This window comes from Populus trichocarpa, chromosome 3 (genome assembly GCF_000002775.5).
Source record: "Populus trichocarpa isolate Nisqually-1 chromosome 3, P.trichocarpa_v4.1, whole genome shotgun sequence".
NCBI lineage: Eukaryota > Viridiplantae > Streptophyta > Magnoliopsida > Malpighiales > Salicaceae > Populus > Populus trichocarpa.
This window is the reverse complement of record NC_037287.2, coordinates 10,362,945-10,390,779: the sequence shown is the minus strand read 5'-3', so window position 1 is coordinate 10,390,779 and position 27,835 is coordinate 10,362,945. Positions and strand designations below refer to the sequence as shown.

At 33.0% G+C, this 27,835-nt stretch overlaps 4 protein-coding genes across 5 annotated transcripts; 3 read left to right on the top strand and 1 right to left on the bottom strand.

The window, feature by feature from the left end:
* Positions 1–55: 55 nt before the first annotated feature.
* LOC7471624 (protein arginine N-methyltransferase 1.6) lies at positions 56–6,090 on the bottom strand. Its single transcript, XM_002303315.4, has 14 exons — positions 5,644–6,090; positions 5,352–5,574; positions 4,971–5,096; positions 3,878–4,042; positions 3,678–3,796; positions 3,528–3,607; positions 2,573–2,838; positions 2,262–2,495; positions 1,957–2,030; positions 1,745–1,838; positions 1,509–1,658; positions 1,329–1,403; positions 541–637; positions 56–322 (listed from the first exon to the last, which is right to left on the bottom strand). The coding sequence occupies exons 1-14, from the start codon at positions 6,057–6,059 to the stop codon at positions 168–170; spliced, it is 2,274 nt and encodes a 757-aa protein (XP_002303351.4). The 5' UTR covers positions 6,060–6,090; the 3' UTR covers positions 56–167.
* A 945-nt stretch (positions 6,091–7,035) lies between these two features.
* LOC112326999 (uncharacterized) lies at positions 7,036–8,226 on the top strand. The gene is made up of 4 exons (XM_052451663.1): positions 7,036–7,159; positions 7,391–7,576; positions 7,663–7,985; positions 8,134–8,226. The coding sequence occupies exons 1-4, from the start codon at positions 7,036–7,038 to the stop codon at positions 8,224–8,226; spliced, it is 726 nt and encodes a 241-aa protein (XP_052307623.1).
* A 3,842-nt stretch (positions 8,227–12,068) lies between these two features.
* LOC7471623 (bifunctional adenosine 5'-phosphosulfate phosphorylase/adenylylsulfatase HINT4) lies at positions 12,069–14,061 on the top strand. Of its 2 annotated transcripts, none has more exons than XM_024597071.2 (6): positions 12,069–12,224; positions 12,348–12,394; positions 13,036–13,112; positions 13,234–13,300; positions 13,602–13,679; positions 13,789–13,936. In XM_024597071.2, exons 1-6 carry the CDS (start codon positions 12,150–12,152, stop codon positions 13,811–13,813), a joined length of 369 nt encoding a protein of 122 aa, XP_024452839.1. In that variant the 5' UTR covers positions 12,069–12,149; the 3' UTR covers positions 13,814–13,936. The 2 variants fall into 2 exon arrangements, with proteins under 2 accessions (XP_024452839.1, XP_002304274.2); XM_002304238.4 differs by having other exon boundaries at positions 12,070–12,224; positions 13,800–14,061.
* Positions 14,062–20,156: 6,095 nt separating this feature from the next.
* On the top strand, positions 20,157–22,072 carry LOC7471622 (probable aspartyl protease At4g16563). Its single transcript, XM_002304237.4, has one exon. The coding sequence runs from the start codon at positions 20,364–20,366 to the stop codon at positions 21,852–21,854; it is 1,491 nt and encodes a 496-aa protein (XP_002304273.1). The 5' UTR covers positions 20,157–20,363; the 3' UTR covers positions 21,855–22,072.
* The last annotated feature ends 5,763 nt before the right edge of the window (positions 22,073–27,835 follow it).

The following is a 27,835-nucleotide window of genomic DNA, read 5'->3' as shown; positions in this document are numbered from 1 at the left end:
GGAGCAAATAAAATGTAAATATACTACGTCATCAAAAAAAGGTGAGTTGCAAGACTTGGAACCTGAAACCTCCTCTTTTCTTTTTTAATTTCAAGGAAAAATCACAGCAAGACTTCTCATCAACTAAATTGTTCATCACATATTGGATTCCTTGGAGCAAACAATTTTTATGACCAAACATGTTTTACAGCGAGTTCACCACTTGATGGATCAAAGGATGCTTCTATTAGTGTAGAACAACAGTTACCCGTGCTCGATCCACGACCTCCAACTGCCACAGGCTGTGACAGAAGCTTCACTCCTTGCTTCCAATATCTCTCATCTAATGCATGTATAGCACAGATGAGTTAATGCTAGACAAAAAGGCTTTCAATTACCCTGACAACTAACAAATATTACTTTTAACTCTTCAGAAAGGTAGCAATGCAAAAACAAAAAATTACAGAACACAGAAGATTGTCAAACAAATACAACTTCAAGCAGGCGTGCTAGGTAGGAAAGCTTTGATTGAACCAACTACTGTGAAGAATAAAATTATACCTGGCCCTGTAGTTAGCACAACAGAATTCTTCGCATCCATCACCCAATCAATCCAAAGCACAAATCCATGGCACATCCCTTGCTCAGTAAATTCAACCTGCGGAGAGCACTCTTTTTCAGGATAAAATAGTAGAATACTAAATTCCACAGATAAAATATAGCCATAGGAATTGCCATACAATGTTCAGCTCAAAAAATCTTACTAATAAATAATTACTACTGTTACATCATAGACATAGTATTTACTAGTAATTTGTCTGTATTGCTTAGTAAATATTTCCGGTGAATGAAAATTGTAAGATGACAATCACTTCTAGTTCGCAAATTATATAGACAATTGTGTATCTAATGCACATAACATGAGCTCAAATTAACTAACAAAATTCAAAGACTGTGTTCTAGTAACATGTAATGGGAAAAAAAATAAACATGCAAAGATAAACCTCGGCAGACTACATTAGTTTACAACATTACTGTTCACATCATTTCATGCCAGTGATCTGAGGATACCTCAACTTGCAATTAACCCATTCTCATCTATTGCACAACTAGATTGGATTAAAAATCTTAGCTTACAATTTCATGTGTATGTGGAAAAAATTAACCAAAGGAGAAGATGCACATTCACATAAAACCACAATGAGATTAGAGAACAGAAACCAGCTCCTAGAATAGGGAATAACGTCTAGGAACTTGGATCCAAGGAAATGGACAACCAAATCCCAACAATAATGTCCCTGATGATCGCTGTTACAGAACAATGACAATGCGAGGTGCAGATTTATTACCTGGGCTTTTCCATAGCATGGACCAATAGATTTTGAGAAATCAAATTCCATGATAGTAAATGTCTCACTAAGTTCCTAAGAAATTCCAATAGAATCATATCAATACAATGATGCTAACATATTCTGGAAAAGAATACAATACAATGTTCTTGTAGGCATAAATTTATGTATATCAGTTACCTTAGTCTCCCCACACTGCCATATAAAGAAAGGCAGAAGTGGACCCTCTAGTGGTGCGGGTAAGTCACCACAGGCTCCTAAGGTGTTATTTACAATTGAATGGTCAAAGTCTTCTATCTTGCTTAAGCAGCGATGACTTTTCCAAAGATCCTGTACAGAAGGTATCCGATACCAGTTCCATCACTAGCCAAATACCAGGTTCAAACAACTAAAAATAACAAGACTGTTTTTCTTACTGGAAGGGACATCGCACAAGCCTTCAGCATTGCTTTACAGGGCATTACTAACACATCTTCAGCAAGGACAGAGTCAAGCATAGTCCGTTCCTTCCTAAATTCCAAATCCATGACAAGAAAAAGGGCATCATATAAATTACTTGAATAGATGATGTGCGTTGATACTATAACATATTTGTTCCACTAATGCAATGCTGCATATTAGAGTATACCAAAACCGAAAGTTTTGCCATGGAAGCATCCCATCGTTTCCATAATAGTATGGTTCTCCAATCAATAGATCAACCTGCAAACAGAACACATAAAATCAAATTGTTAAAGTCCATTTTGCAGTTGATCAAAAGCAAATCTAAGTAAAATACTCTAGTTTAGTTGTCGAGTAAGAGCTTGCACAGCTACAAGACTTAAAAAAGAAAAGACAAGCACAACAACAATATTCATACAGAACCTCAAAAATTACAAACGGAGAAAGTAAAAGCAATACGTGAAATGTCAATTAGTAACAAAACTAAGATACCTTCTTCTGCTTAGTATCATTCAGAGTCAAGTATTTCTTCTTTTGAAAAACTTCTATACGATCTGCTGTGATGCCATTAGCATCAGCAACTGCCTTCAAATACTGCACACCCCTCTCTCGCAACCCAGGAAACAGAGCTATCACATTTGAAGTTTTTGAGAGATGTGCTACAAGAAGTGATAAGAAAACACTATCATCCGCAACAACACATAGTGGGTGAACTCTTGCCTGCAACTGCAAAATGCAACTTGCATTTTAAAAATGAAGGCACTGAAAATGACTCCAGAGAGAGAGAGCCAGAGAGCTCGTACCAAATTGTTCAAAGCTGTTAACATGCAAGACCTCCATTTCCTGTCTCCATAGATTGCAATTCTTTCAGGAGACAATGTGAGGTGAGAATCTCCAGCAATGGAATCACATTCCCTAATCTCAGTGGCTTGGGTTGCAAGATTATATGAGACACTCATATCAGAATGAACAGCATGTAAATGAACCTCTTCACCCTTGGATATGGGTATACCTTCCCCTGGAATGAACCACACACACTGTTTCCAGTGGTCACACCAATTTCCAGTATCTAGTGAAGCATTAAATCAACTTCATTAGAGGAATCAGAACAAATCGTGATGTTCCAACACAAATCTAAAAAAATTGGTACAAGTTTCAAAATGTTTCTTGTCAATTCCTTGAAATTCTTAGGTATAGATGGATATCTAATCTTCTCAAGAGCATATCTGAATAGGAACAACAATAAACAGCTCACTTAAATTACCTTCTCATAACATACTTTTTTCATGAGTTAGGTTACAAAACAATTCGCAAAGGAGATAATATTTATTCAGAATATTGCTCCTATCTGCTGCAATTTAGAATTCTTGACATTGATCTTGTCTGTTACCATTTAGAAGTCTCAGGCACTGATTGATATCAAAAGTCCCACTTTTCCATACCTCAGGAACAGTCCACAGGAATTTTATTTTTTTTCATTATAGATAACTTCTATAGCTCATTCTTAGCTATTTCACTTAATTGAAGATGCCACAAGATTGCAAACTTTCACTATTGATATAAAAGTACTACCTAGTCAGCATATCATGATCGACTGCTGTTCTATTTGCATAAACACCCATAAAACATTGTCAGTCATTTAAACCCTTTCTTCATTGAATCGCTCAACTTCCTTCCAAGGATGCAGTATGTGCATGGTTATAGCACTTTAGAGCGGAATAAAGAGTGCCCAAGAAGAGAAAGGCATCTGGAACTTACGTGTGGCTATTGGTGAAGTTATCCATCTAGGAGCAGTGGAATAAAAGATTGTCCCTTCAGAATCAAGCTGAAGAATCCACCTGAACAAACATAAATACAAATTTCATAGCTATCTGAAACATGTGACATAAACAACAGAGATAGGCTTACCATGATACTACAGCATGAATTCTACCATCATTAGTTGCCTTGATGAGCAATTTAGAGTCCCCTTGGCTGTCTGGCCGTTTCCAAAAGTCAAACTCAAAAATTTTGAAGGGTTCTGACAGCTGAATGAATCCTAAATTGAGCGACAATTAAAGCAATTTTCCTCTTGAAGAAGTCAGAAGGATAGTGACCAATGTCATTACCAGATTTATCTCTGTTGATATTGCATCACAATGCATGGGATGTTGTTTTGCTTTGACATGTAAAATTGTGTCCAGGCCAGCTGGAACAAGACGAATGCCGTCTGAGGCTTCTTCCTCATTATTAGATAGATCATGCAGCTTCCACAGGAACGTGCTTTCAACCAACTTGAAAAGGAAAAACAATACACTAGCGTGAGCTTTGAAATCATAATGAGGATCAATTTTCAACCACAAGATGAATAAATTGAAAAATAAACTAGTCAAGTTCATTGAATAAAAAGCCAATTGAAAAGCAGGGAATTTTTTTTTTTGAGGCGTGACAAGAAAACAACTCAAGGAATAAACATGAGTCAAATAATACAAAGCAGTTTGGTACAGCAACTATCAGCAAAAGAAAATCACTTTATAGCCTAATTTTGATCTAGCCTAGGCCATTCAGCTAAACTTACTAGGGTAAAAAGCAAAATATCAAACAATTTTCCAGGGTTCAGTGGAGGGAACATTATATCAATTTAACTAGAAATCCTTCCTCTATATTAATGGCTATATTTATCCTTCTCTAACGGATATGTAAATGGCCAGATTTCAAGTTTCCAGTAGATCCACTGTATAATGAATAAGTCAGCCGCACAAGAATTTACTCCCACCCATGCACAGAAAAGTTAAAGCAAATTATTCCAGACTTTAGTGAAGCCTAAAGAAACGTATTCACATTCTGATTATGTGACTAATTTCTGTTGAGTTTTCAAAGGTGCCAATGGATACTAATTTCTGAAGGATAACTTTTGTTTGCTCTAATCGTTGGACAAGAAAGATTTGAAAGGTTTTTGGTCACTTAACACCACATATAACAAATCTAGTGTCAATTATTATTACTCAGAACCCTTAGCAGGAGCATTGAGTTTTATACTGTCCCCCATTGTATGAGGAAAAGGCCATAGCCACATAGGCAAAAGATGAGAATATGAACATTAGATGCTAAAAAGCAACAATTGACATGCAATGTAACATCTTCAAAGAGAAAACAAAGTGTCAAGAATACGTCCAGAATAAAAGAAAAAGAAACCGAACAGTCGATGGTCTATGCAAACACCTGGCCATAAGTTGTAGCTCGATACGGCACAGTCAGTGGATTGTCCACCAGCAGCATGTCATGTGCATGCTGTAGAGTCGGTATCAACCCTTCACCCAATAACTCTGAGTCTAGTATCTCACTAACCTGTAATCAAATCAGAAACAAACTTCATAAGTAAGCAATTCCATAAGCTTAAACTACCAACAACTCACCAAGCCCAAACTATGACTTTAGAACCCCACTTTTGAAATGACAAATAACTTAGCAGTCACCTAACCACAAAACAATCAACTATTCGATAGCATTGGTGTTATGTTAGACAACTTTACCAAGTAAACAAGCGTTATAACACCCGAGAAGAAACGAATGCGTACGAAGAATACGAATTACTATACTTACAAGAACATCTGCTCGTGAAGGAATATCGATATCAACTTGGAGTTCATCGGAGCGTTTGTTAAAAATCTTAACATTCTTTCCCATGCCATTTAAATTCAATACTTTTCTCATTAATTTCACCATAGGAAGGTATGACTCACACGCTGTTACCATCCCCTTCTTGTTATCATCGCATGTCCCCATTGCTCTTGCTGCCATCATTGACAGCAGCCCTGTCCCAGCCCTGCCGCCATAAACATTGTATATTAGTAGTAGTAGTAATTGTAAATGTAATTTAAAATATTTGATGTACCCGATGTCTAAGACGTGGCAAGGTTTGGTTATGGTCTTGTCAATGGCTTCACGGAATGCTCTGTTTCTAGTATCGTCATTGAGCATGTCCAAATACGAGGTCGTGGCTAGAAGTGCATGGCTGGAACTCTTAAAAGTTTCTTCTTCTTCTTTGTTTCCGTCTTCGATGATGACCCATTCAGAGTTACCAGTGAGCGGGTCGAGTTTGAGCTGGAAGACGCGCTGAGTCGAGTCGGAGCTCATGGATCGGGTTTGTGTTGGAGTTGGAGTGGAAGTGAAGCGGGTGAGTAGTGAGTGAGGAGTGAGAGTCAAGCGAAGTAGAGGGAGAGAGGGGATTGTTAGGGTTTTGGAAAGCAGAGGAATCATAAGGAAAAGGCTACTGGATTGAATGGTGGCATGGAATGGTATAAGTTGCATACGGCGTGGCAGAGAGCATCTCCAAGTTAAAATGATATTTTAAAGAGTTGAATTGATAAAATAATATTTTAAATAATATAAATATAGCTTTGTTTATCATATATATATATATATATATATATACTCTAATGTAAAAAAAGTCATTTGAAAAACTAATTATATTGTACTATGAAAAACAAGTGTTTTAATTTTTTTAATAAGTTTGATATTTTTTTTTTCATGTAGCTATATTGGTTTTAGTTTTTTTAAGAAATATGTAGGAATAACATTTGTGAGAGCATCTCAAATGAAAAATGTTATATTAAAAAGCCAAATTGATAAAATAGCTTTTTGAATAGTATAAATATAACTTGTTTGTATAAGTACATTCCAATGATAAAAAGCTATTTAGAAAAGCCAATTATATTTTAATATATTTTATGTTAAATTAATTTTAATATAATTATATAATTAATTCATATATTTTTATGTAACATAATTATGATGTTATTAACTATATAATTAATACGAGTAATTTATAAAAGTAAATATAAAATTAATGAAGTAATATGAAAGTTAAAAGATATATTTTTAAGTTAAATTTAAAATTTATTTATATAAATATTTTTAATTTTCAGTTTTATATGTTACTGTTACAATTTTAATTTTTTAAAAGTAAATTCAAATTCAAACTTTGAAATAAACCACCAACATTTTAAATTTTGATTTTCAATTTTTTTAAAAAAAATTCAAACTTTGAAAAAATGACCGCCAACATTTTAAATTTTAAAATTTAAAATTTTGAAAAAATAACCGCCAACATTTTAAGATTTTAAAATTTAAAAAAAATAATTCATCTATAAATATTCTCATATACCTAAACATTTTTTCTCATCATTTTCTTCTCTCCAATCTTTATTATATTTCATTAAAATTCATCATGAATCATTTTAATTTTAATTTTTATGATGCTTTTGATTTTGATGATGCCACTCCCATGTTCGCCTTTCAAGTTGCTACCGCAGTGGTTGCTGAAGAAGAATCGAATAATCAAGGGCGGAAAACAGAGTATCGTGGCTCTATTCTTGATCACAATATTGTCAATCGTAATAGAAAGAAAGGTGAGTTAAGGCTATATAATGATTATTTTGCTGAAAATTCTAAATTCATTGAAAGTCAATTTCAAAGAAGATTTAGGATGAGTCGTCGTCCTTTTCTTCGGATCGCAAATACAGTAGAAGCTCACAATCCATATTCCAACCAAAGGACAGATGCTCTTGGTGTTTCTAGTTTATCTTGCCTTCAAAAAACCACTGCAGCTCACATGAGACTTGCATATGGTATTCCTGCAGATCTTACTGATGAATATCTTCGAATTGGGGAAACCACTGCGATAGAAAGTCTTAGAGCTTTCGTCAAAGCAATCGTAGAAGTTTTTGGTGATTGGTATCTAAGGGCACAAAATGAGGCCGATGTTTGTCGATTATTATCAATTGGAGAGCAGCGTGGATTTCCAAGAATGTTAGGGAGCATTGACTGTATGCATTGAAAATGAAAGAAATGCTCAATTGCACGGCATGGGATGTATACTGGTCATTGTCGTGAACCAACTATAATTCTAAAGGCGGTGGCTTCACAAGATCTTTGGATATGACATGCCTTTTTGGAATGTCTGGATCACTAAATAATATTAATGTTCTTGATCAGTCACTTATCTTCGCTGCACTTGTTAAAGGTCGTACTACTCCTGTCAATTATACAATTAATGGGCATGAATATACAATGGGATACTATTTAGCAGATGAGATTTATCCTAATTGGTCAACCTTTGTTAAGACAATCTCAAGATCATTACGAGCAAAGACAAAATATTTTGCAAGTAAGCAAGAATCTGCAATAAAGGATGTGGAGCGGGCATTTGGGGTGCTCCAATCTCGTTTTGCAATTGTACGTGAACCTGTTCGATATTGGGATGAAGAAACGCTTGCAAATATTATGAAAGCTTGCATAATAATGCATAATATGATTATTGAAAATGAAGGAGCAATGAACCTTGGATTTGACCATTAACATGAAGTCAATTTCTTTATATCAGTGTCATATGGTGAAATACCATAACTACATGATTTTCTTCAAACTCATAATCGAATCAGGAAAGCAACTAGCTCTCAACTACAAGAAGATTTGATTGAACATTTGTGGGAACAATATGACAATGAGTAGAATCATCATATTTGAACTTCTTATGTTATCATAATTTTCAAGTTTATTTATATTTTTTTTCATTATGGTTATTATCTTTTAAGTTAATTAATCCTACTTATTGTTGTTAAGTGTTAGAAGAACTTCAAAAAAGTATTATGAATTAATATTAATTTTATAACAATATATTTAAAATAACCAAGAATTTTCTACATATTTAATTAAAAATACATTACATTAAATAATAAATCAATCAAGTTAATTAAAAATTAAAACCCCTCTTTTTCATAATTTCTAACTTTATATTTTGAAAATACGCTGCAAAAATTGGATCCAAATTAGAAATATCAATTTTCATAATTTGTTCTTCTTTCTCAATCATGTCCAATTCTTGTTTCTCTTGACTTTGTTGAATCATCATAGCTTGTTGCTCTAACATAATTTTCCTGTCTTGTTTTTTCTAATCCTCAATTTCAACTAGAGTATCCCTGAATTGTTGTAAGAGATTTGTTACAGTTACCTCTCCAGCTTTATCTTTTCCCTGTCTATGTTTAAGTCATTCATTTGCAGCCTTCTGACCAATTGGTCTATCTTGATAAATCAATGGTTCGCTATCTTCTCCTAAACTAACAAAATCAGGGGTAGATGGAGCTGATGAAGCCGGACTTGCATTGACATGACTTTTTTGTTTCTTGTTTGACCTTTGATGTTGACTTGCACGCTCAAATTGTCATTTGGGTTCTTTTCTTAAGATAACCCAACAATGTTCTAATTGAAATCGTTTGCCAACGCAAGAAGCATACATTTGCCGAGCATAATTAATCTGGTAAAAAAAATAGAGAAATTCAATAATGTTAAAATATGTGTTAAACAATTTAACATTGAAATGAATATTAAAATTACCCTTGATTCTTCGGTCATTTTACTTTGCTGGCGATTTTTAATTTGAGTAACAAATCCAACAAATTTACCGACTTCTCTATTTATTTCTTGCCATATACTTGAGATGCTTATTTGGGAACGATTATTCAAGTTTCCTCCATTCTCTACAAAGTAAGCATGTACTCGAGCTTAGAATTGTTTTGTTTGTTGTTCAACTCCTGTAATTGGATCCTTGCTTGTATTTAACCATGTAGAGACAAGTAAACAATCTTCCTCTGATGAGAAGTTTTTACTTCTTTGTGATTTTTTTTATTGTATGGACATTTAAATTCGAATATGTTAAGTCATCAATTAATTGATTAGAATCACTTGGTTGAGAGAGAATATCTTCTGAGTCGTTCATAAGAAAGTTGATAAAAGAGGCTGGAAAATTTGAAACCATCTACATTAAAAAAAAAAAAAAAAACTCAAGTTAAAACCTTATAAGAGGGTGTAAATGAAGCTCACATTCAATGTCTAGCAATTTTGTAGTTTCCATACATGTGAATTAAAAATAAGAATTGTCTCATACTTGTGCTAACATTAATCTAATCATACAACCATTATAATTTGACCATTTTTGGAAACTAAAAGAGGATTGATATACTGGTTTAGTTGCATTTTCAACAAGACAAAATATAATTGACCTCAAATTAAAACAGACAATAAAAAATAAATTTAAGATATGTCACTCCATGTTTTTATCAATATTAGCTATCATCATTACTTCCTTTCAATTTTGTCAAAGATAACAACATAAATAAAAATTGTTTTCCTTAACCCATATCAAAAACATAAAATAACAAATAAATAAAAATAATCACAAATAGAAAATTAACAACAAAAGGTCTCAAGAATCAAGAGATGCAAAAGAAAAAATAGAAAAAGTCTTTAAACAATCATACATTTTGATTTCAGCTAATTAACACAACCGATGTTATTAATTAACTGGAGGACAATTGATTCTTGTTTTTCTAAATTAGAAAGAAGGGTGAGGTAATGCAAAGTTTTGAAATTTGCAGGTAAGTTTTCTTCCTTCTGTTTTGCTTTTAAAAGAAAAAAAATAAACGTTGCAGGTAAGTTTTCTTCCTTTTGTTTTGCTTTTAAAAGAAAAAAAATAAACGTTGACCAACGGATATAAAACAAATGAAAAAAGCATTGGCCAACAGAGGAAGCGTACTTTCATTTACTTTTACCTTTTCTACAGAGAAATGTAGAAATGACATTTCTTGTCTTGAACAACTATTTTAGCTATTCATTTGGCTAACCGGTTGGCATGCTTAAAAGCAAATATAAAAGCTAAAAGTATATTTTTTTTTTATTTTGCCTATTCTTTTAGCTGCCCCTTTTGAGATGCTCTGAAAGAGAAAAGAGATTTTAGCATTTTGTTTAGCACTTCTTTTAGAGCATCTTCAATGGGAGATGCTATTTTAAAGAGGTAAATTGATAAAATAGCATTTTGAATAGTATCAATATAGCTTTTTTTTTATATCATGTATACTCCAATGGAGAAAAACCATTTGAAAAGTCAATTCTATTATAGTGGAATAAATAAGTGCTTTATTTTTTCTTAATGATTTTGATGTTATTCTTTTTTTCATGTTACTACATTTAATTGACTTATTCTTTTGTTGGCTCTATTTTGTTAGTTTTAGCTCTTTTAAGATATATATAAGAATAACATTTGTGGAAAAGAAAAGATATTTTAATATTTTGTTTGAATTTTTCCTTAAGGTATGAAAAACAAACAAAAATCAAAATATTATTTTATTATTTTTGACTCTTCGTTTAACAGCTTCGTTGAAAATGCTTTTAGAATATGTAAAATAAATATAAAAAAGTCAAAATAATATTTTTAATGTTTAGCTATTCGTTTAGCACGGCCGTTGGAGATGTTCAAAGAGATTGCCTTTTGCCTACCGGGGTTTTAGGTGTTACCAAAAGTCAAAATGCTGTTTTCTGGAGTATCTTATCTATTAATTTGACCAATTGCCCTTAACTCTATTGTAATTGCAGTAATTTCCCAGCTTTGAGATTACAAAATTTTAATGGTTTCTTCGGGCTCTAATTAGTAATTATTAGTAAGTTTTGGCCAGGTGGCCTTCCGATAAAGGACCTAATAAAAAACTCATAAAAAAATGGCAATGTTTTTTCTGCTTATGAAAATTTAAAAATGGCTTACAATCCTATATCAATATAAGATTAAAATAACAAGTGCATCAATTGAGTTCATCACGATCTAGTCAATTTGCAAGAGTTTTTTTTTCTTCTCACGTTTCTCTTCTCCAAATGAGATTTTGATAAAATTCAGGATTAAGGGTACGAAATATGTTTCTATATGGATTATCTAATTGCTCGTTATGCATATTATATTAATAAAATTAATTTTAAATTTATTATTCACACCAACTCTTTAACTCATATGCTTGAGTTTTAAATTTTTTTTTTCTACCATTTTAAAATTTTGAGAGGATTGATGAATCACTCATTTATATCATATTAGTCTCAAATTAAAATTATATATAAAAAAGGGTAAAATTTCCTGATTATTTGACGCACCGGTTAAACATTATTTTGTTATTTTTTGAATTTTTTCTTGAAATTAATTTATTTTTTTTATTTTTTTGAATTTTTGGATATTCTGATATTTAAAAATAAATTTTTAAAATAAAAAAATTAATATTATTTTAATAAATTTCTAAATAAAAAAACAATCTTTATAATGTTCCATAGCCGCTTTTAATCCTCTATTATCAACAATAGTCTCATGTCCAATTTCAAATCACGACAAGGATGAAATGTAACCACTCCCTCATCAAAATGAAGATGCAGTGTAATAAGTAAAACAATAGAGGCAACTGTGTAATAAAAACAAATTAAGTTGACTGTACGAAAATCTTTTTTTTTTCTTTTCCTTTCCTTTATGAAGTCTGAAATCTTAATTTTCGGAAATTCTGATAAATTGCGTGCGATAGCGGGGGTGGGCAAATGGAGGGAGCGACCTCATCATGTATCTTCTGCCAGATTGCCACCAAATCCAGTTCCACTACTCTCCTTCACTCTGTTCGTTTCTATCTCTCAAACTTCTGTTTGGTTCTGTTGCGGCCGTTTTTTCTCCCTGCAACCAAACGGGTCATTTCCGAAATATTTAGTTAGAGTTTTTTTTTTTTTTTGGTCCTGTTGCAGGATGACAAGGTGGTCGCGTTTCAAGATATCAACCCTTCTGCTTTCAGGTTTGCCAAAATCATTTTCTCTGGTTTTTTCCTCAAATTACATGATAATGTCATACATAGGTTTTAGCTTTCTCTAATTTAAATCAGGGTTTGATTGAATCCAATAATATCATATTGGGGAAAATTATCCAATCTTTAACGGTAGGTCACCTTTTATTTTATAATTCTGGCTGCTTAAGATTTAATCATTATGATATGTTTATTTTTGTGCTTGTAATCTCTTGATTGATGGATACAAACATGGGCATTCATATGAAATGATCATATAGCAAACAAGTAGGAGTCCTGATCTCGGACAGACAGCGCAAGGGGATTCTAAACCTTTTAAACTCCAGATTGACTTTACTGGCGTTGTGTTTATGAAACTTTATTTTGGTTGTCGTTTGGTTTTAAAGACATTTTCTTTTGTCGAAGCGTGTTTTTTTATCAAATACAAAGTTAATGCCAAACACATTAAACACAGGAGACATTTGTTTGTTCTATAGCAAGTATCTATCTTGTTTCTTTCAGTAGTTCTTTTAGCGTTGTTTGGGGTGATCTTGTATGATTGTTTGGTGCCAATTTTGTCTCCTCACTTACTCTTCTTGCTAAATTCTTTTAATATTTTCGTAAAATGTTCCTTTGGGTTTGCCTCATGGTAGGCATTTCTTGGTGATTCCTGTGGAGCACATTCCAACTGTCAATGATCTCCAGAAGAGAGATGAAGATTATTCTTTGGGTAAAGAACATTCAATATAGCAGTTCATTAGTCTGAACTTCGAAGTTTGAACTAGCGCATGATATATTCTTTTGTCACTTGTCTCGTGGCTAACCAATGGTTACCTATCTGTTTTTTCTAGTAAATCACATGTTGAATGTGGGGAAAACACTACTACACCTAGATGCACCTCAGTCAAAGCAGTACAGGTACTGGTTCATGCATGAAAGCACCTATGCCGTGATTTATATGTTTTTGGTCTGATTTATGTGTGGTGACCAATGCATAATTTAGATGATTTGTAGATTTACATTTGAGTGTAGCTATGAGCAACAAATGAAGTAGTGGCCCTGAGTAGAAAAAGTTTTTGAAGATTATGCTCAAGGGAGTCATAAGCATGCATCATACTTTAAATAAAACATGCCAGATTACTATGAAGCTCGTTTACTTGGCACTGAAACTTTACTCCAAGAACAAGTTTTATTAAGAAATTATTTTTCTGTATGACAGATTTGGCTTTCATCAGCCTCCATTTAACAGTGTTGACCATCTACACCTCCATTGTTTGGCATTACCTTTCATACCCAAGTAAGCAATTTGATGATGTTTGGCAAGTACTGAAAGCTTGAATTGTCCTCTTAATTATCTTTTCATACATTAATTGCCCATTAAAATGAAGAGATCTTAACTCATGAAGAGATTGGACAGATGGAAACATGTAAAATACATGTCTTTAGGACACCATGGATTTATTGAAGCTGAGCAGCTGCTGGAGAAAATAAAGCCTTCACAAGCATTCACTCCTTAGGTGGGTTCATGACTTGGTTTCTATGCTTTGTTCTGTCTAATGTCATTAACATTGTTTTTATAATATTGGTTGTTGATATCCAAGACCAATTACATTCTTGCTTTCCCAAAAACCTTAAATACATTCTTTAATGTTCAGATTTAATCCAGACCTGTTATATGATTTTCAGTGTTGCATGTGAATCATGCATGTAAGGTCTTGTCTCAGGTTCTAACAGCATAATCTAAAACACCTTCATGGATAATCCTGTTTCAGGTATGAATAACAATATATGCTAATGTCAAACTATGTATCTCGTCTAATGAGATCAAAAACGGCTTGAAATGGCATTTTAAGTGTTTCATGGTTAAATCTTGTAGAGATCGTGACTTTCAGTATTTGAGCGAGTACTGATAAAGGCATAGTGATCCATTTTTGGGTCCTGTAATAATCCAGAGTAGGAGTTCCCAGTGGAAAGTAAGTGGAGCAGGGGCAATTAAATATGCATGCATGCATACATATTGGTAGCCTATTCTCTCTCTCTCTCTGTCTTTTTTAAGGGCGCCATTTTCTTTGTTTCCCTTCGGTCTGCTACAGGCTTTGAGACTGTCTTCTTTACAAATTAAGAGCTGTTTGATTGTTACCTATGAACCGAGTTTCCAGCTATCCTAGTGGCTCCTTGGATATTTCAATAGATCTAACTGTTAAATGTGTTGGGGGAAAAAAGAAAGAATTACAACCCAGTTGCCATCCCATGGGTCCTTCTGTTTATTTTACCCTGTCGTGCTTATGCTGAAGGAATTTATTCCCCCTCTTGATGGAGATTAGTGAGTGGTTGGAGATTAGTTGGCGTGGCTCTTATGGAGCAGTAAATGGCATTTCTTATTGTTAATTCAAACTGTATTTTTAGGCGTCATCATGCAGATAACTTGGCACACGAACCAGTTCATCAATATTTGTTAATTAAAATATCCGCCATGGCAGTTGACACTGCCCAAAACTCTAAAAGACCTGGATAAATCACTTTGCACCCACATGCAAAAAACTGTTCATTGTTATAATGAAATTATTATTTTGCCCTTCAAAGAAAAAATAATATGCATGCCTTTTCCTATGGTCCATTAGTTAAAATGACTAAAATACTCCAGAAGTTAAAAAAAATAAAAATAAAGCTGTTGATAGATGGTGTTTGTCTTTCCTGTTTTATAAATAAGAAAAGGATGTTTTTACTTTTGGAATCAAGAAAAAATAATTTGTGCGTGCAGGGGTATTTTTCTTTCATAGAGGTTTTTTCTTTGTTATTTCCAGATTCATAGAAGACATTTTTGTCTTTTTATATTGAATAATTGATTTTTAAATTCAAAATGATATTGCATGCTTTACACGCGCTAGTCCATGTCCATGGGAGGTGCTCGTATATTTTTGGTGAAGACTGGTGTGGTTTGTTGCTAGTGGTTTTCTTTTTCTTATTTTCCCACCCCCTGAAAAAGTATATATTGGTCCTTTTATTTTTAGTATTTCAGTTTCAGTTTCAGTTTCTATTTTTTTTATTTTTAATTTTTGTGCATGGTCAATTTTCAATTAAATTCTTCAATTTCAATTTGTCATTTATTATTTTTTTTCAATTTGGTTATTATTCTTTTGATTTTTTTTCTTGATTTTTTTGTTAAAGTTTTATTGGTTTTCAATTTTATCCTTCAATAAAAAAAATTTCAATTAAATCCTTCAATTCCAATTTGTCATTTATTATTTTTTTCAATTTGGTTACTATTCTTTTGATTTTTATTTTTTTTCCTTGATTTTTTTGTTAAAATTTTATTGATTTTTAATTTCATCCTTCAATCAAAATTTATGGTGTAATTTTTTTTTAATTTGATCCCTTTTTTTAAGTTTTTTTTCTTTTTAATTTAATTTTTTAATCGAAAATTTTTTATTAATTAGATTTTTATTTTGATTTTCTCTGTTTTTTTTGTACACTTGGAATTTTTTTATATAAAAAAATGTGTTGAAAAAAGTTTGCATTTAGCCGCTGCGGAGCATTGTTAAAATGACTATTTTCCTCTAATATGAGAATTCCCTGGCAGTCTGTAGTAAATGGTTTTTGCCTATAATGGTAGTTAGAAGTCACGGTCGCTTGTGAGTCCGAATATAAGTTATTTTGATAATCCTAGCTGTATATTCACTCAACATGCCTAGAGGTGCGCTCAAAATATGTGGCGTGGTTTCAACAAAATTGTAATGTCTTACAAGCGACAGTGCATTTTGCTTGGATTGGTTGAACCATTTTCATCATCAATCAGTCTCCGTTTTACGCTGTTGCTCTATGGATACGAGTGGCAAGCAAGACTAGAACCCAAATCTGCCCCTGTTTTCATTTATTTGTTAGCAAGCTTCAAATGTAGAGCTGTTAATGCTCTAAGCTTTGACTGGTTGGTGACCAGAGTCCCTTTCCAAAGTTCTCTGTGGTAAAATAAAAAAAATAAAAAATTGAAGAGTCTGCGATGGAGATTTTTATTCATGTTTCTGTGTGTGATTGAACTTCAATTCACCATCAATTTTGTCAATCCCATTGCAGAGTTTTTTTTCTGTTTTTCCTTTTCCTTTTTTAGATGAGAAAATGTTGAGTTGTTTCTTGTGGGTCACTGGGTTGAGGTTAAGTGAGAGTAATCTTCTCCAATCTCGGTATTTAGAAGCTGTTTGGAAACAAGTTTTTTAAAAATTTGAAAAATAATTTTTTTTATTTAAAATTAATTTTTTATCAAACAACTTTGTCCCTGGAATCATTGGTTTAGTTTCTCTTTTCCTTATCTTTTAATGTCTGTGTTAGGTACTGAATTTTCAACCCATACCTCTTTGTTTTATTATTATTTTGTAAATCATGATTAGTGAACAAAAATAATGTAGAGGAAGCTAAGCCCTTTATCTTTTAGGTTGGTTCCACTACACAGAGTGTGACAAAACCACACATTTTAAGATAGGTGTACCTTCCATTATGTTGTAACATACTTTAGACAAATATATGTATAATAAAGCCACCATAAATTCTGGGGCAGCTATGTTTAATATATCCTTCTGCCAGAAAAAAAAAATATTTAGCCAATTTAAAACAAAATCATGGACATCATTACTATACAGCTAGCTAGGTAGGAAACAGGTCGATATTTGTTTAGGAAGGGATTTTTTTTTTATTTTTTTGAACTTCAAACTTAAAGGCGACGTTTGATAAGGACTACGAGCAGCTGGCTCTCACCAAATCACAATGGACTTTTGTTCATCGAAGTATGGTGGTGATGCAATCGCACAAAATTATGAAGCTTGGCTGATAGAGGAGTCGTCTCTTTCAAGCGTTGTTCATATATGGTCGTGGGTTCATGCATAATAATGATTTTAAAGGAATAGTAGTGACTGTTAGGCATTTTCGAAGTTTGATTGGTAAATATCCTAGCTAGGTTTCCCATCCTCCATAGTCCTAACAACCTTCTCGTGACTTCCTTTGGCTCGCCGGGAAAAGAATCGAACTCGAGATGCCCTCCTCCTCGATGCTCAACTCTCACTTTTTTCCCCTCTTTTTTTCGACATTAAAGAGTAAATTTAGATTTGAGTGACAATGGAGATTAAATTTCATTTTAAATTCTATGTTGGTTTTGTGCATTAAATGGAATAAATTATTTCAATTTCAATATATATATAGCAAGAGATACTCTCTTTTTTTTCCCATCATTTTACGAAGTGAGATCCAACGGAGTCAAATTGATAGTTTTATGAAGACATTATTGCGACGTGTTTTGTGATTTGTTTAAACATTGGGTCGGCTCCAATGTCGGCAGTTAGGGTTTGGCAACCTCTCTTTTCAATCAATTAAGAATCTTTTTTTGGTATGGCAGTTCAAAGCTTTCTTGAAAAAAAAAGTTTTAAATTAATTTTTTATATATATTTTTGGATCATTTTAAAAATATTGATATTAAAAGTATTTTTTAAAAAATATATTATTTTAATTCATTTAAAAAAAATTAAAATCAAGATTTACTATATTCTATTCTATTGATGCTGGTCTAATCATTATACTTCAGCTTACATAATAACCCCCTAATAGTCTATGAAATCATCTCTCTAATCCTTGCAAACGCCCTAATACTCGAATGTGTCTCCGACAGTCCTTCATAAGCTGTCAGAGCGAAGAAGATCTTCGTGAGAAGGTTAATTGAAAAGCAATTCAACAACTTTATATTATACCTCTAATTCCTGAAATATACAAAAGTTGAGAATTACACAGGAACGTATATGAAAGTTTTGTAAAAATAATAACTTTTTTAAAAAAACTTGTATTTCGTACATAATTCACTCTTGTGTACGTATCGTAGATCTCATGTATCTAAGTAGATTCGGCACGTAAAATCGAGGACAAGATTATATCGATGGTGATTAAATGGACTTGGTACGTCCAAGGTACATTCACAAGTTATAGGACAAAAATTCGGCAGAGTTATCCATACGCACGGGGGGCCATTTTTAACATCAAACAGGACCAAACAAAATCTCCACGCTCCTTCTTCGTACGTTGTGGTGAAACACAGATCAGGAAGAAATATCCTAGCAATTTTGGGGAAGGATTTCAACCGGTTTTTTTTTATGAAAATTTAAATTTTTTTTAGTAGTTTAGATAATTTTGATATATTAATGTTTAAAATAAATAAATAAAATTATTTTAATATATTTTTAAATAGAAATTAACACACCCGAGTCTTGCTGAAACTGGGTTGAGTTATGTTGAAAAGAAATAGCTGTGATGGCTCCTTTCCACGTGAATTCGTTGATGTTATTGCTCTTGCATTGAAGCCCGAAACCTATATATTAGACCCAACCTATATATATTCATTAACAGATCAGTCCTCGACCTTCAAACTCTTGCTGATTTCTCCCTATATTTTCTTTGGTCTTACATGTCCATCCCTGGTTAGTTTCCATGCCATGTAATTGAGCTTATTAAACTCACTATTATGAATTAAATGCTAGAATTACAATCTTGAAGCGCATGGCTTTAGAAAAAAGAAGAATTATCATTTTATTTTGTTAATTGACAAGTGATTATTTTTAATTTATCAAGTTAGACACGATTTCTGTTCCATCAATTTGAAATTTTTTTTTGTCAACAAACAGAGTATTTGTGAGAAATTCTCTTATTTCATTTATTTTTTATAATAAACGTAACTTATTGGTTTTTTTTAATAAATTATCAGATATAGAACTAGAATTAGTGTTAAGCTGATTGATTTACTTATCTCTTAAAATAAATTATAATATATGTAATCTTGTGGTGACAGAAGTGGATAGAACATGCAAAGATAAAGAAAAATCGGGGGGAATTAGCAATATTTAGAAGATGGAGTACTTATTTGTTAATGACTAAATAGGGTGGAAGCTGACTTGTAGTTATTGAGAGGAGAAAAAAAGTCAAAAAGTCTTCTTAGTACAACACTTAAATGTTACTCTAGGGCCCGGTTCAGTGCCTTAAGTTTGACTTTCCTTTTGAATATTCAACTGTACTTCAATATTTTTATTTTATTTTATTTTATATTCTTTACTGGGGATTTTAGGCTTTGATTGGTTTCTCTACAATGTCCTGCCTTCTGTATCAAGGTAATCCATTGTATTAATTAAAGATTAAGAAACTAATGATGCTTATCCTAACCAAAGATAAACTCCAGCAAGGCCAAGACAAGGCACGGGTAATACTTTGCTTCAGTTAGGTAAAGTGAAATCAAATCTTAGAATAGTCTCAAACTCCACAGTCTATATATTTAGATATTATTTAGCTTTGTGGTATGATATATGTTTTTAAAAAAATTTGAATTTTTTTTTAAATTTTAATTAAATTTTTTATTATTTTTAAATTGTTTTAATGTGTTAATATTAAAAATAAATTTTAAAAACTAAAAATAATAATTTAATATATTTTTAAATTAAAAAATACTTTTAAAAACAAAAAACATACCCTGAAGTTATCCATGATTCTAGAGTGTATTTGGAAACATAGTGCAGACCACATTCTCAAAAATTTTAAAATTTATTTTTGCTTAAAATATTTTTTTTATATATTTTCATATTATTTTAATATAATAATATCAAAAATATTTTTTAAAACAAATATTTTTAAAAAATATTTTTAAATAAAAAACACTTTAAACCATTACATACTAATCCTCCAAAACAATATCTATTTAATCTCCCGTAATTATCACTCTCTCACTCACTCTAATCTATACATAAATATACATACATATAAGCAAGCCTCCCCCGCTGGCAACCTAAACTCCATTCATCCCCCAGAATCTTCCTCCTCTCCTCTCTACCCTCAATCCTCTTAAAGACTCCCCTCTCAGCCTTCTATCTCCTGAATCAAATTCAAATTTCAACTCCATTTTCCGTCTCTATGCTCCTCCTCTCTTCTTAGCAAAAAAAAAAAAAAACACCTAAGTAGTTAACTCATGGCAACTTCTCACTCTTTGTTGCTCTGTTTCATACTCTGTTTCACTCACATTTTTATCTCAACTTCGCAAACTCTTTTTCTGCCTTTAATTCACTCCCTCTCCAAAACCCAATTCACCTCCACCCACCACCTCCTCAAATCCACCTCCACCCGCTCAACCACCCGCTTCCACCACCACCACCACAACAAGAACAGCCACAACCATCGTCAAGTCTCCCTCCCTCTCTCTCCTGGTAGTGACTACACTCTCTCCTTCACTATCAACTCCCAACCCATCTCTCTCTATCTTGACACCGGAAGTGACCTTGTTTGGTTCCCATGCCAGCCTTTCGAATGCATTCTCTGTGAAGGCAAAGCTGAAAACGCGTCTCTCGCTTCCACCCCACCACCAAAACTATCTAAAACTGCCACGCCAGTCTCTTGTAAATCGTCTGCATGTTCGGCTGTACACTCCAATCTCCCAAGCTCCGATCTTTGTGCTATTTCCAACTGCCCGTTAGAATCCATCGAAATATCTGATTGTCGAAAACATTCTTGCCCACAATTCTATTATGCTTATGGCGATGGCAGCCTGATAGCTCGCCTTTACCGCGACTCTATTAGGCTACCGTTAAGCAACCAAACTAACTTGATATTCAATAACTTCACATTTGGCTGTGCCCACACCACGCTCGCCGAGCCTATTGGGGTTGCTGGGTTTGGGCGGGGAGTCCTTTCGTTGCCTGCTCAGCTTGCTACATTATCTCCCCAACTTGGGAATCAATTCTCTTATTGTTTGGTGTCTCATTCGTTTGATTCAGACAGGGTTCGTCGACCGAGTCCACTCATTCTAGGAAGGTATGATCATGATGAGAAAGAGAGAAGGGTAAACGGTGTTAAGAAGCCTAGTTTTGTGTATACTTCTATGCTTGATAATCCAAGACACCCTTATTTTTATTGTGTTGGGCTTGAGGGTATTTCTATTGGTAGAAAAAAAATTCCAGCACCGGATTTTTTGAGGAAGGTTGATAGAAAGGGGAGTGGTGGGGTGGTGGTGGATTCGGGGACTACTTTCACTATGTTGCCGGCGAGTTTGTATGACTTCGTCGTGGCAGAGTTTGAGAACCGAGTTGGGCGAGTTAATGAGCGAGCTAGTGTCATCGAGGAAAATACCGGGTTGAGCCCGTGTTATTATTTTGATAATAACGTGGTGAATGTACCAAGGGTGGTGTTGCATTTTGTGGGGAACGGATCCAGTGTGGTACTGCCGAGGAGGAATTATTTTTATGAGTTCTTGGATGGTGGTCATGGGAAGGGGAAGAAGAGGAAGGTTGGTTGTTTGATGCTGATGAACGGTGGTGATGAGGCTGAGTTGAGTGGTGGGCCTGGGGCTACTTTGGGGAATTACCAGCAACAGGGGTTCGAGGTTGTTTATGATTTGGAGAACAGAAGGGTTGGGTTTGCAAGAAGGCAGTGTGCATCTTTATGGGAAGCCTTGAACCAGAATTAACAAACCCTAAGAGGGTTTAGTACAGGTTTATTCCATATTTGCACTTCACTTTTTCGCTTCTGGCATTTCACTCAGTAATGTATAGTGAAATGTTTATAGCCTGGCACATAAAAAGGTGGATGTGAGAAGCAAAAAAATGAAGTGCAGATTAGTGCATAAAATAAAAAAGCATTTATGTAAAATCAGAAGTGAAATAGAGGGAGAATGTTTTAAAATAATATTTTTTTTACTTTAAAATTTATTTTTAATATTAACATGATAAAAAACACAAAACAGAATATTTTTTTAAAAAAAAAATCTCAAATTTTAGTAAAAGCATGGTGTATTTTGGTGGGAGTCATGATGGTTTTTTTTTTTTAGGTGCAATCCTTTTAAAGCACACACCACACCTTTTAAAAGCAAAAAATACATGTTTTTTATTAAAAAAAGCCATCACACCTCCCATCCAAGCACACACTTAAGAACCGTTTGGAAATGCGATCCAACTCGTGTTTTTAAGAAATTTTTATTTTTGCTAAGAATTAATTTTTTTTAATGTTTTCAGATTATTTTAATGTGCTGATCCTAAAAATAATTTTTAAAAAATAAAAAAATATATATTATTTTAATATATTTTTAAACAAAAAAATATTTTGAACCGTAACTACAATTCCAATTCCATACGTATCTTTAGCCGGCTTGCCAAACACACTATCGTGTTTAGATGGATGGAATGCTTAATTTGTACATTATTCAGTTAGAGCTGGCAATGATGATGCATAAGTTTTTTCCAGAATTCCCCTTCTCAGTTATCGTGTGTTTGTTGAAGCTCTTTAAATTTTAATTTCCCCAATCCGTAGGTACTGGTCATAAATTAAGAAGTTAACTTTTCAGCCCATTGGTAAAAAACAATTCATTAAAGGCATGATATTTTGCAACCTCACCCTCGCAGTAGCTCGTCTCGATGCTGTTGAATTTGATATTCAAGATTCGAGTCCCGAATTGGCTGCGCAACGTGGACCTTCTTGTGCTTCTTATCTGAATGGCGGCCTCCTAATGGATGTTTAGGTACGTTGAGGATTTCTTTTCTTTTTTATCGTAGTAGTAAAATACTATTGATTACCCGCGCTATGTTACTGCGGGTAAATTTATTTTTAAAAAATAGATATTGTTAAATATGTTTTTTAACCAAAAAAAAATAGTTTTAACTGTATAAAAATTAATTTGATGCGATTTTATTGATATAGCATGTTTAAAAATAGATTGATGACATATAAAAATATAATTTAACTAGAAAAAATTAAGATAATATTTTTAAAAAATATTGAAATGACAACATATTTAATTGACTAATATCAAATTGAGTTAATTTGTCAAATCTGTTACTCAGGTCCTGAGACACTGATAATCCTGTAAAAAGCAAATAAAAAAATAAACACGGTTATCAATCAATCTGATATTGAATGATAGAATTGAAAATAAAATTCAACCGAAAAATCAGTCAGGTCAACTCGGGTTAGCCTACAAAACTCGGGTTATGAGACCATGTAACCCTATAAAAAACAAATCGAAATAAATTATAAAACTTAATTCTCAATCAACTCAGTGTTGAATGATGAAATTAAAAAAGAATATAAAAAACCACCTGAATCAACCGATCAAACTCGTGACCTGGGTCATAAACAGAGTTTTTAAACCCGGTCTGGTGGTCGACCCGGTTCAAGGCTCGAGTCACTGGGTTTTAACTTGGTCAACCTTAATTCTTTTTTATATAAATCAAACGACATCATTTTGGTTAAAAAAATAGTCAACGGGTTGCAATTAGATTTTTGACCGGTTCAATCAGGTCACACGGATTTTTGACTTCCCTTATTTTCTCTCAACCCCAGCCCGGTTCCAGCCCCGGGTCAGCCGGGTCCCAGGTCGACCTGTCGAGCCACGTTTTAAAACTATAGTCATAAGACCAGGATAACCTCATAAAACACAAACCACAAAATAATTTATGAAGCCTAATTTCCCATCAACCCAATATGAAAAATGATGAAATTGAAAATTCAACTAAAGAAAGGACAAAAAAAACTCGAGTCAAATAGACTAATCAGCAATCTGAGTCATAAGATCATAATAATCTTATGGAAAATAAATATAAAAAAATAAAGCCTAATACCCAATAAAACCAATATTAAATGATTAAATTGAAAGGACAAAAAACGACAAAAAAGTGATCTAAGTCAACTAGCAAAACTCAGGTCATAAAACCGATATAACTCCATATAAAGTAAATAAAAAAAATTATTAAGTCTAATTCTCAATCAACTCAATGTTAAAAGATTAAATTGAAAAAAATCCAATTAAAAAAGGCCAAAAAATTATGAGTCAACCCGACTAACCTGCAAAACTTACAACTTAAATTATGATATCATGACAACCTTATAGAAAGTAAATAAAAAAATAATTATGAAGCCTAATTCTCATTTAACTCAATGTTGAGAGATGAAGTTGAGAATTTTTTAAAAAAAAAGATAAAAAAAATAACTCGAGTTAACATGGCCAACCCGTATAACTTGCTACTACCCGAATCTGATATCAGGATAACTCCATAAAAAATAAGTTTAAAAAATATAAAGTCCAATACTCAGTAAACACAATATTAAAAATAAAATTGAATTAAAAAAAAATCTTCAAAAAATTCGACAACCAAAGTAAAATAGGCCTTTACATATCACTGTTTATTACTTCAATGAAATATATATATAAAAAATTAGTGTATGTTAATTTTATTTAATAGAAATGAATAATGAAATGGAAAGGTGTTTTTTTTTTCAAAACTAAAAAAAATTGGATGTTTCTAGAGAGACTCAAAGGTATGAAGCCATAAACCGAGCGATCAGTTGAAGATTTGATTCATGCCTTGATGACAAATTTAATGTGCTATGCCCCTTTGAAGTTTAGATACTGTGGGCCTTTTTGACGTTAATTATTCAACGTGCAACGCGTCGAGTCTCTTTAATAGCGTGAACCCTCAGCCAAGATATGCATAAAGTGATGGTGCGTGCAGCTGTCATCTGGTAGATATTTTGAATCTTTCTGTGACGAGAGCACTCGAAATCCAATTTTACGCCATCTTCTCGGGTTATGATTCTCCTGCTCCATCCACGCTTGGTAGGGTGCCACTGCCACTCTTAAAATGCGATCCCATTTCAACCACTCATCATATTCGTACGTGCTCGACCGTTCCAGATTGGGAAATGGTGAGTCCAAAAATGGCTGTGCTGTGTTCTCTTGCATGTATCTCGATGAAGCTCTGGTTCTTGGCTGGGGTTGATTTAATTATAACAAAAATTAAATGATTCGAGGAAATTATTGTAAATCAAGATAGCTGTAATAGTAATTTTACTTCTAAACTTTTTTTCCGAGCTGATAAACATTTATTTGGTTTTTTTTTATAAGAATATTTAGGTTTTTTTTAATTTTCAAGTATGTTTTTAGCTTCAGAAAAAACAAAAATAAGCCTTTTATTTTTTTGGTATTTTGGTATATTTACATGTGTATTTTGTATAATGATAAGGATCAATGAGTGTTTTAGTATTTTCACAGTGTATTTGTTATTTTTTAATAGAAAAAATGTGGGCGCGTGTTCCTCATGCTCTAGCGAGTGGGCGGCACCTACGCCATTAAAGAGGCGTGTATGATGCTTTCCAGTGGTCAAATCTGGTCATTCGCTGTCTAATTGGATGCGCGGTCGTGTTCTTTTTCACATGATGTGACGCGTACAGATAAATAATTGTTGGATTGCCGCCGATGATCGATTATTTATGTTTTTTTTTCTTTCCTTACAACTAAAGTGTACAATTATCCTCTTTGTTTGTTATTTGTTAAATCAGACGTGTTTGTCAAACTTAGACTCCTCAGGTCTAGCATAGTTGTTGCTAAACCCACACATCCTCAGTCTTATAAAATTAATCCACTTGATTAGGTTTAATAACACTATTAAAATATTTCCCGTACTTTTAATATATATTTTTTATTCTTCATATTTTTCATATATTTTCTTATAATTTTTTAAAAAAATTAATATTGATTCAGAACACTGTCCAATTATCTAGTGGATATAAAGTTGTCTTGGATTCGTAAATTGTTTTATATATATCCACGAGAAAAAGAATCGATTTGGGATCTAGTGAAAGAGATTATAGAAAGAACACAGTAAGGTGAAGACTGGTTCTTAAATGACATTAATCATAATCACTGTAAGGAAACAGAGTGACACTCTTTGTTACAAATATTGAGAATTTATATGCTGAATATTTGTTTAAAGTAATTATTTCTTTTTTCTTTCATAGACATATTCAAGCCACCAATTAGGTCACTAATAATATTTCAAATCTGGTGCTATTTACACTGTATGTGGGTGTGATTACCATATAATACTGAGCAAGGCTAAATTGTTCCTCATTGCAAGTTTACAGCAGCTTTTATTGCTAGCGGGAGTCGAATTTCAGCTTCCACTTCATAATGCAGCTCATTGATGAGGAGGAGAAAAGCTTGTTTCTGCTTTTATTGTTTCAGCTTCCACTTCATAATGCAGCTCATTGATGAGGAGGGGAAAAGCTTGTTTCTGCTTTTATTGCTAGCGGGGGTCGAATTTCAGCTTCCATGCATAATGCAGCTCATTGATGAGGAGGAGAAAAGCTTGTTTCTGCTTTTATTGCTAGCGGGGGTCGAATTTCAGCTTCCACTTCATAATGCAGCTCATTGATGAGGAGGAGCAAAGCTTGTTTCTGCGACACCGTGCACTACTCCATGACAATTGTTAACTGGGGGCGGGGGGCTCGAGAGAAGACTTCCCAAAGACGAGCTGGCATGGCAGCAGAGGAGGGTCAACTCAGTCATGAAAAATGCTAACCAGCTGTCAACAAGTTAGAGTTTGGCTTCTTTTGCAGGAAGACCCAACTCACCATGCATCACTTCCTTTCAATCCTTCCATTTAGGAAGACCCAACTCACCATGCTCACGGATCCAAGATTCTGCTGATCACGGACTCGAGATTTTGGCAGTGACAAGAAGTTTCAAACTTTAAGTGTTGGAATTACCAAGGAATGAAAAATGAATTGGGGCAGCCTAGCAGAACACTAAATTTTGTAAACATAAAAAGTACTAGGATATTATAAGCATTAAAATTAATGTATATAATTAACGACAGTAATGTAAGTAATAAGGAATCTCCAATTAGCCTGTTGAAGCCTGGCCACAATGTGTGCTGGATTTCCTTCTCCTGTAAAGTGTAAACTATAGGTGTCTGCAAGTAGAGAGCAAGGTTCTCAATTTTATTTTGGTAGGTATTATGTTTTTTTAATTGGATTGGAATGTTTTGATTTTATAGCGGCATTTCATTTTGAGATTATACTGTTTATATATAATTCAATAAATATAATTCAAATTCAAGATAAATTAAATATAAATTATGCACTACAAACACAATGTCAAATAAATATAATTTTAAAATTTAAAATATTCCTAAATAGTCAAGATTAAATAGAAATTTAACTTAAACAAAATACCAAAATATTATGGAAGTAAAAGCTATTTTTTTAACCCTTAATTAAACTATAAGTTTTGTTTGTTACCCCTTTAAATTCCCTTCAATTTACTCATTCAATATAACAAGGGGTTATGTTTTTTTTAGGGATAATAAGAAATAGTCCGGTGCTTTTTATATTATAATTGTATTGAAAAATATATTTTTATTGTGATATTAATGGAGAATTATTTTTTGATCTCTTAACATTTTATAAAAAAATGTGCAACTTATGTTTTATTCAACCAAAGAAATGGAAGGAATGTAATAGATATTGGTGTCAATGAAAGTTTGTTAGGAAAGAGGAGTTTAATGAAGATGAATTTGTCCTTTGACTATGCCAAAAAAATAGATTAGGGTCCATGAATTTATTATTATTATTATTGTTTTGTTTGATTTTTTATTTTTAGATTGATTAAAGATT

Bases quoted from the DNA above. Each gene is read 5' to 3' on its own strand.
- LOC7471622 (XM_002304237.4), top strand. From the start codon at position 20,364: ATGGCAACTTCTCACTCTTTGTTGCTCTGTTTCATACTCTGTTTCACT.
- LOC7471624 (XM_002303315.4), bottom strand. From the start codon at position 6,059: ATGCAACTTATACCATTCCATGCCACCATTCAATCCAGTAGCCTTTTC. The intron at 2,031-2,261 runs GTATCTTAGTTT...TTCTGTTTGCAG, and splicing joins ATGATACTAAGCAGAAGAAG to GTTGATCTATTGATTGGAGA. The intron at 1,659-1,744 runs GTAAGAAAAACA...CCTTCTGTACAG, and splicing joins CTTGTGCGATGTCCCTTCCA to GATCTTTGGAAAAGTCATCG.
- LOC112326999 (XM_052451663.1), top strand. From the start codon at position 7,036: ATGTTCGCCTTTCAAGTTGCTACCGCAGTGGTTGCTGAAGAAGAATCG. The intron at 7,577-7,662 runs GTATGCATTGAA...ATAATTCTAAAG, and splicing joins AATGTTAGGGAGCATTGACT to GCGGTGGCTTCACAAGATCT. The intron at 7,986-8,133 runs GTACGTGAACCT...TCTTTATATCAG, and splicing joins TCCAATCTCGTTTTGCAATT to TGTCATATGGTGAAATACCA.
- LOC7471623 (XM_002304238.4), top strand. From the start codon at position 12,150: ATGGAGGGAGCGACCTCATCATGTATCTTCTGCCAGATTGCCACCAAA. The intron at 13,113-13,233 runs GTAAAGAACATT...TGTTTTTTCTAG, and splicing joins AGATGAAGATTATTCTTTGG to TAAATCACATGTTGAATGTG. The intron at 13,680-13,799 runs GTAAGCAATTTG...GAGATTGGACAG, and splicing joins GCATTACCTTTCATACCCAA to ATGGAAACATGTAAAATACA.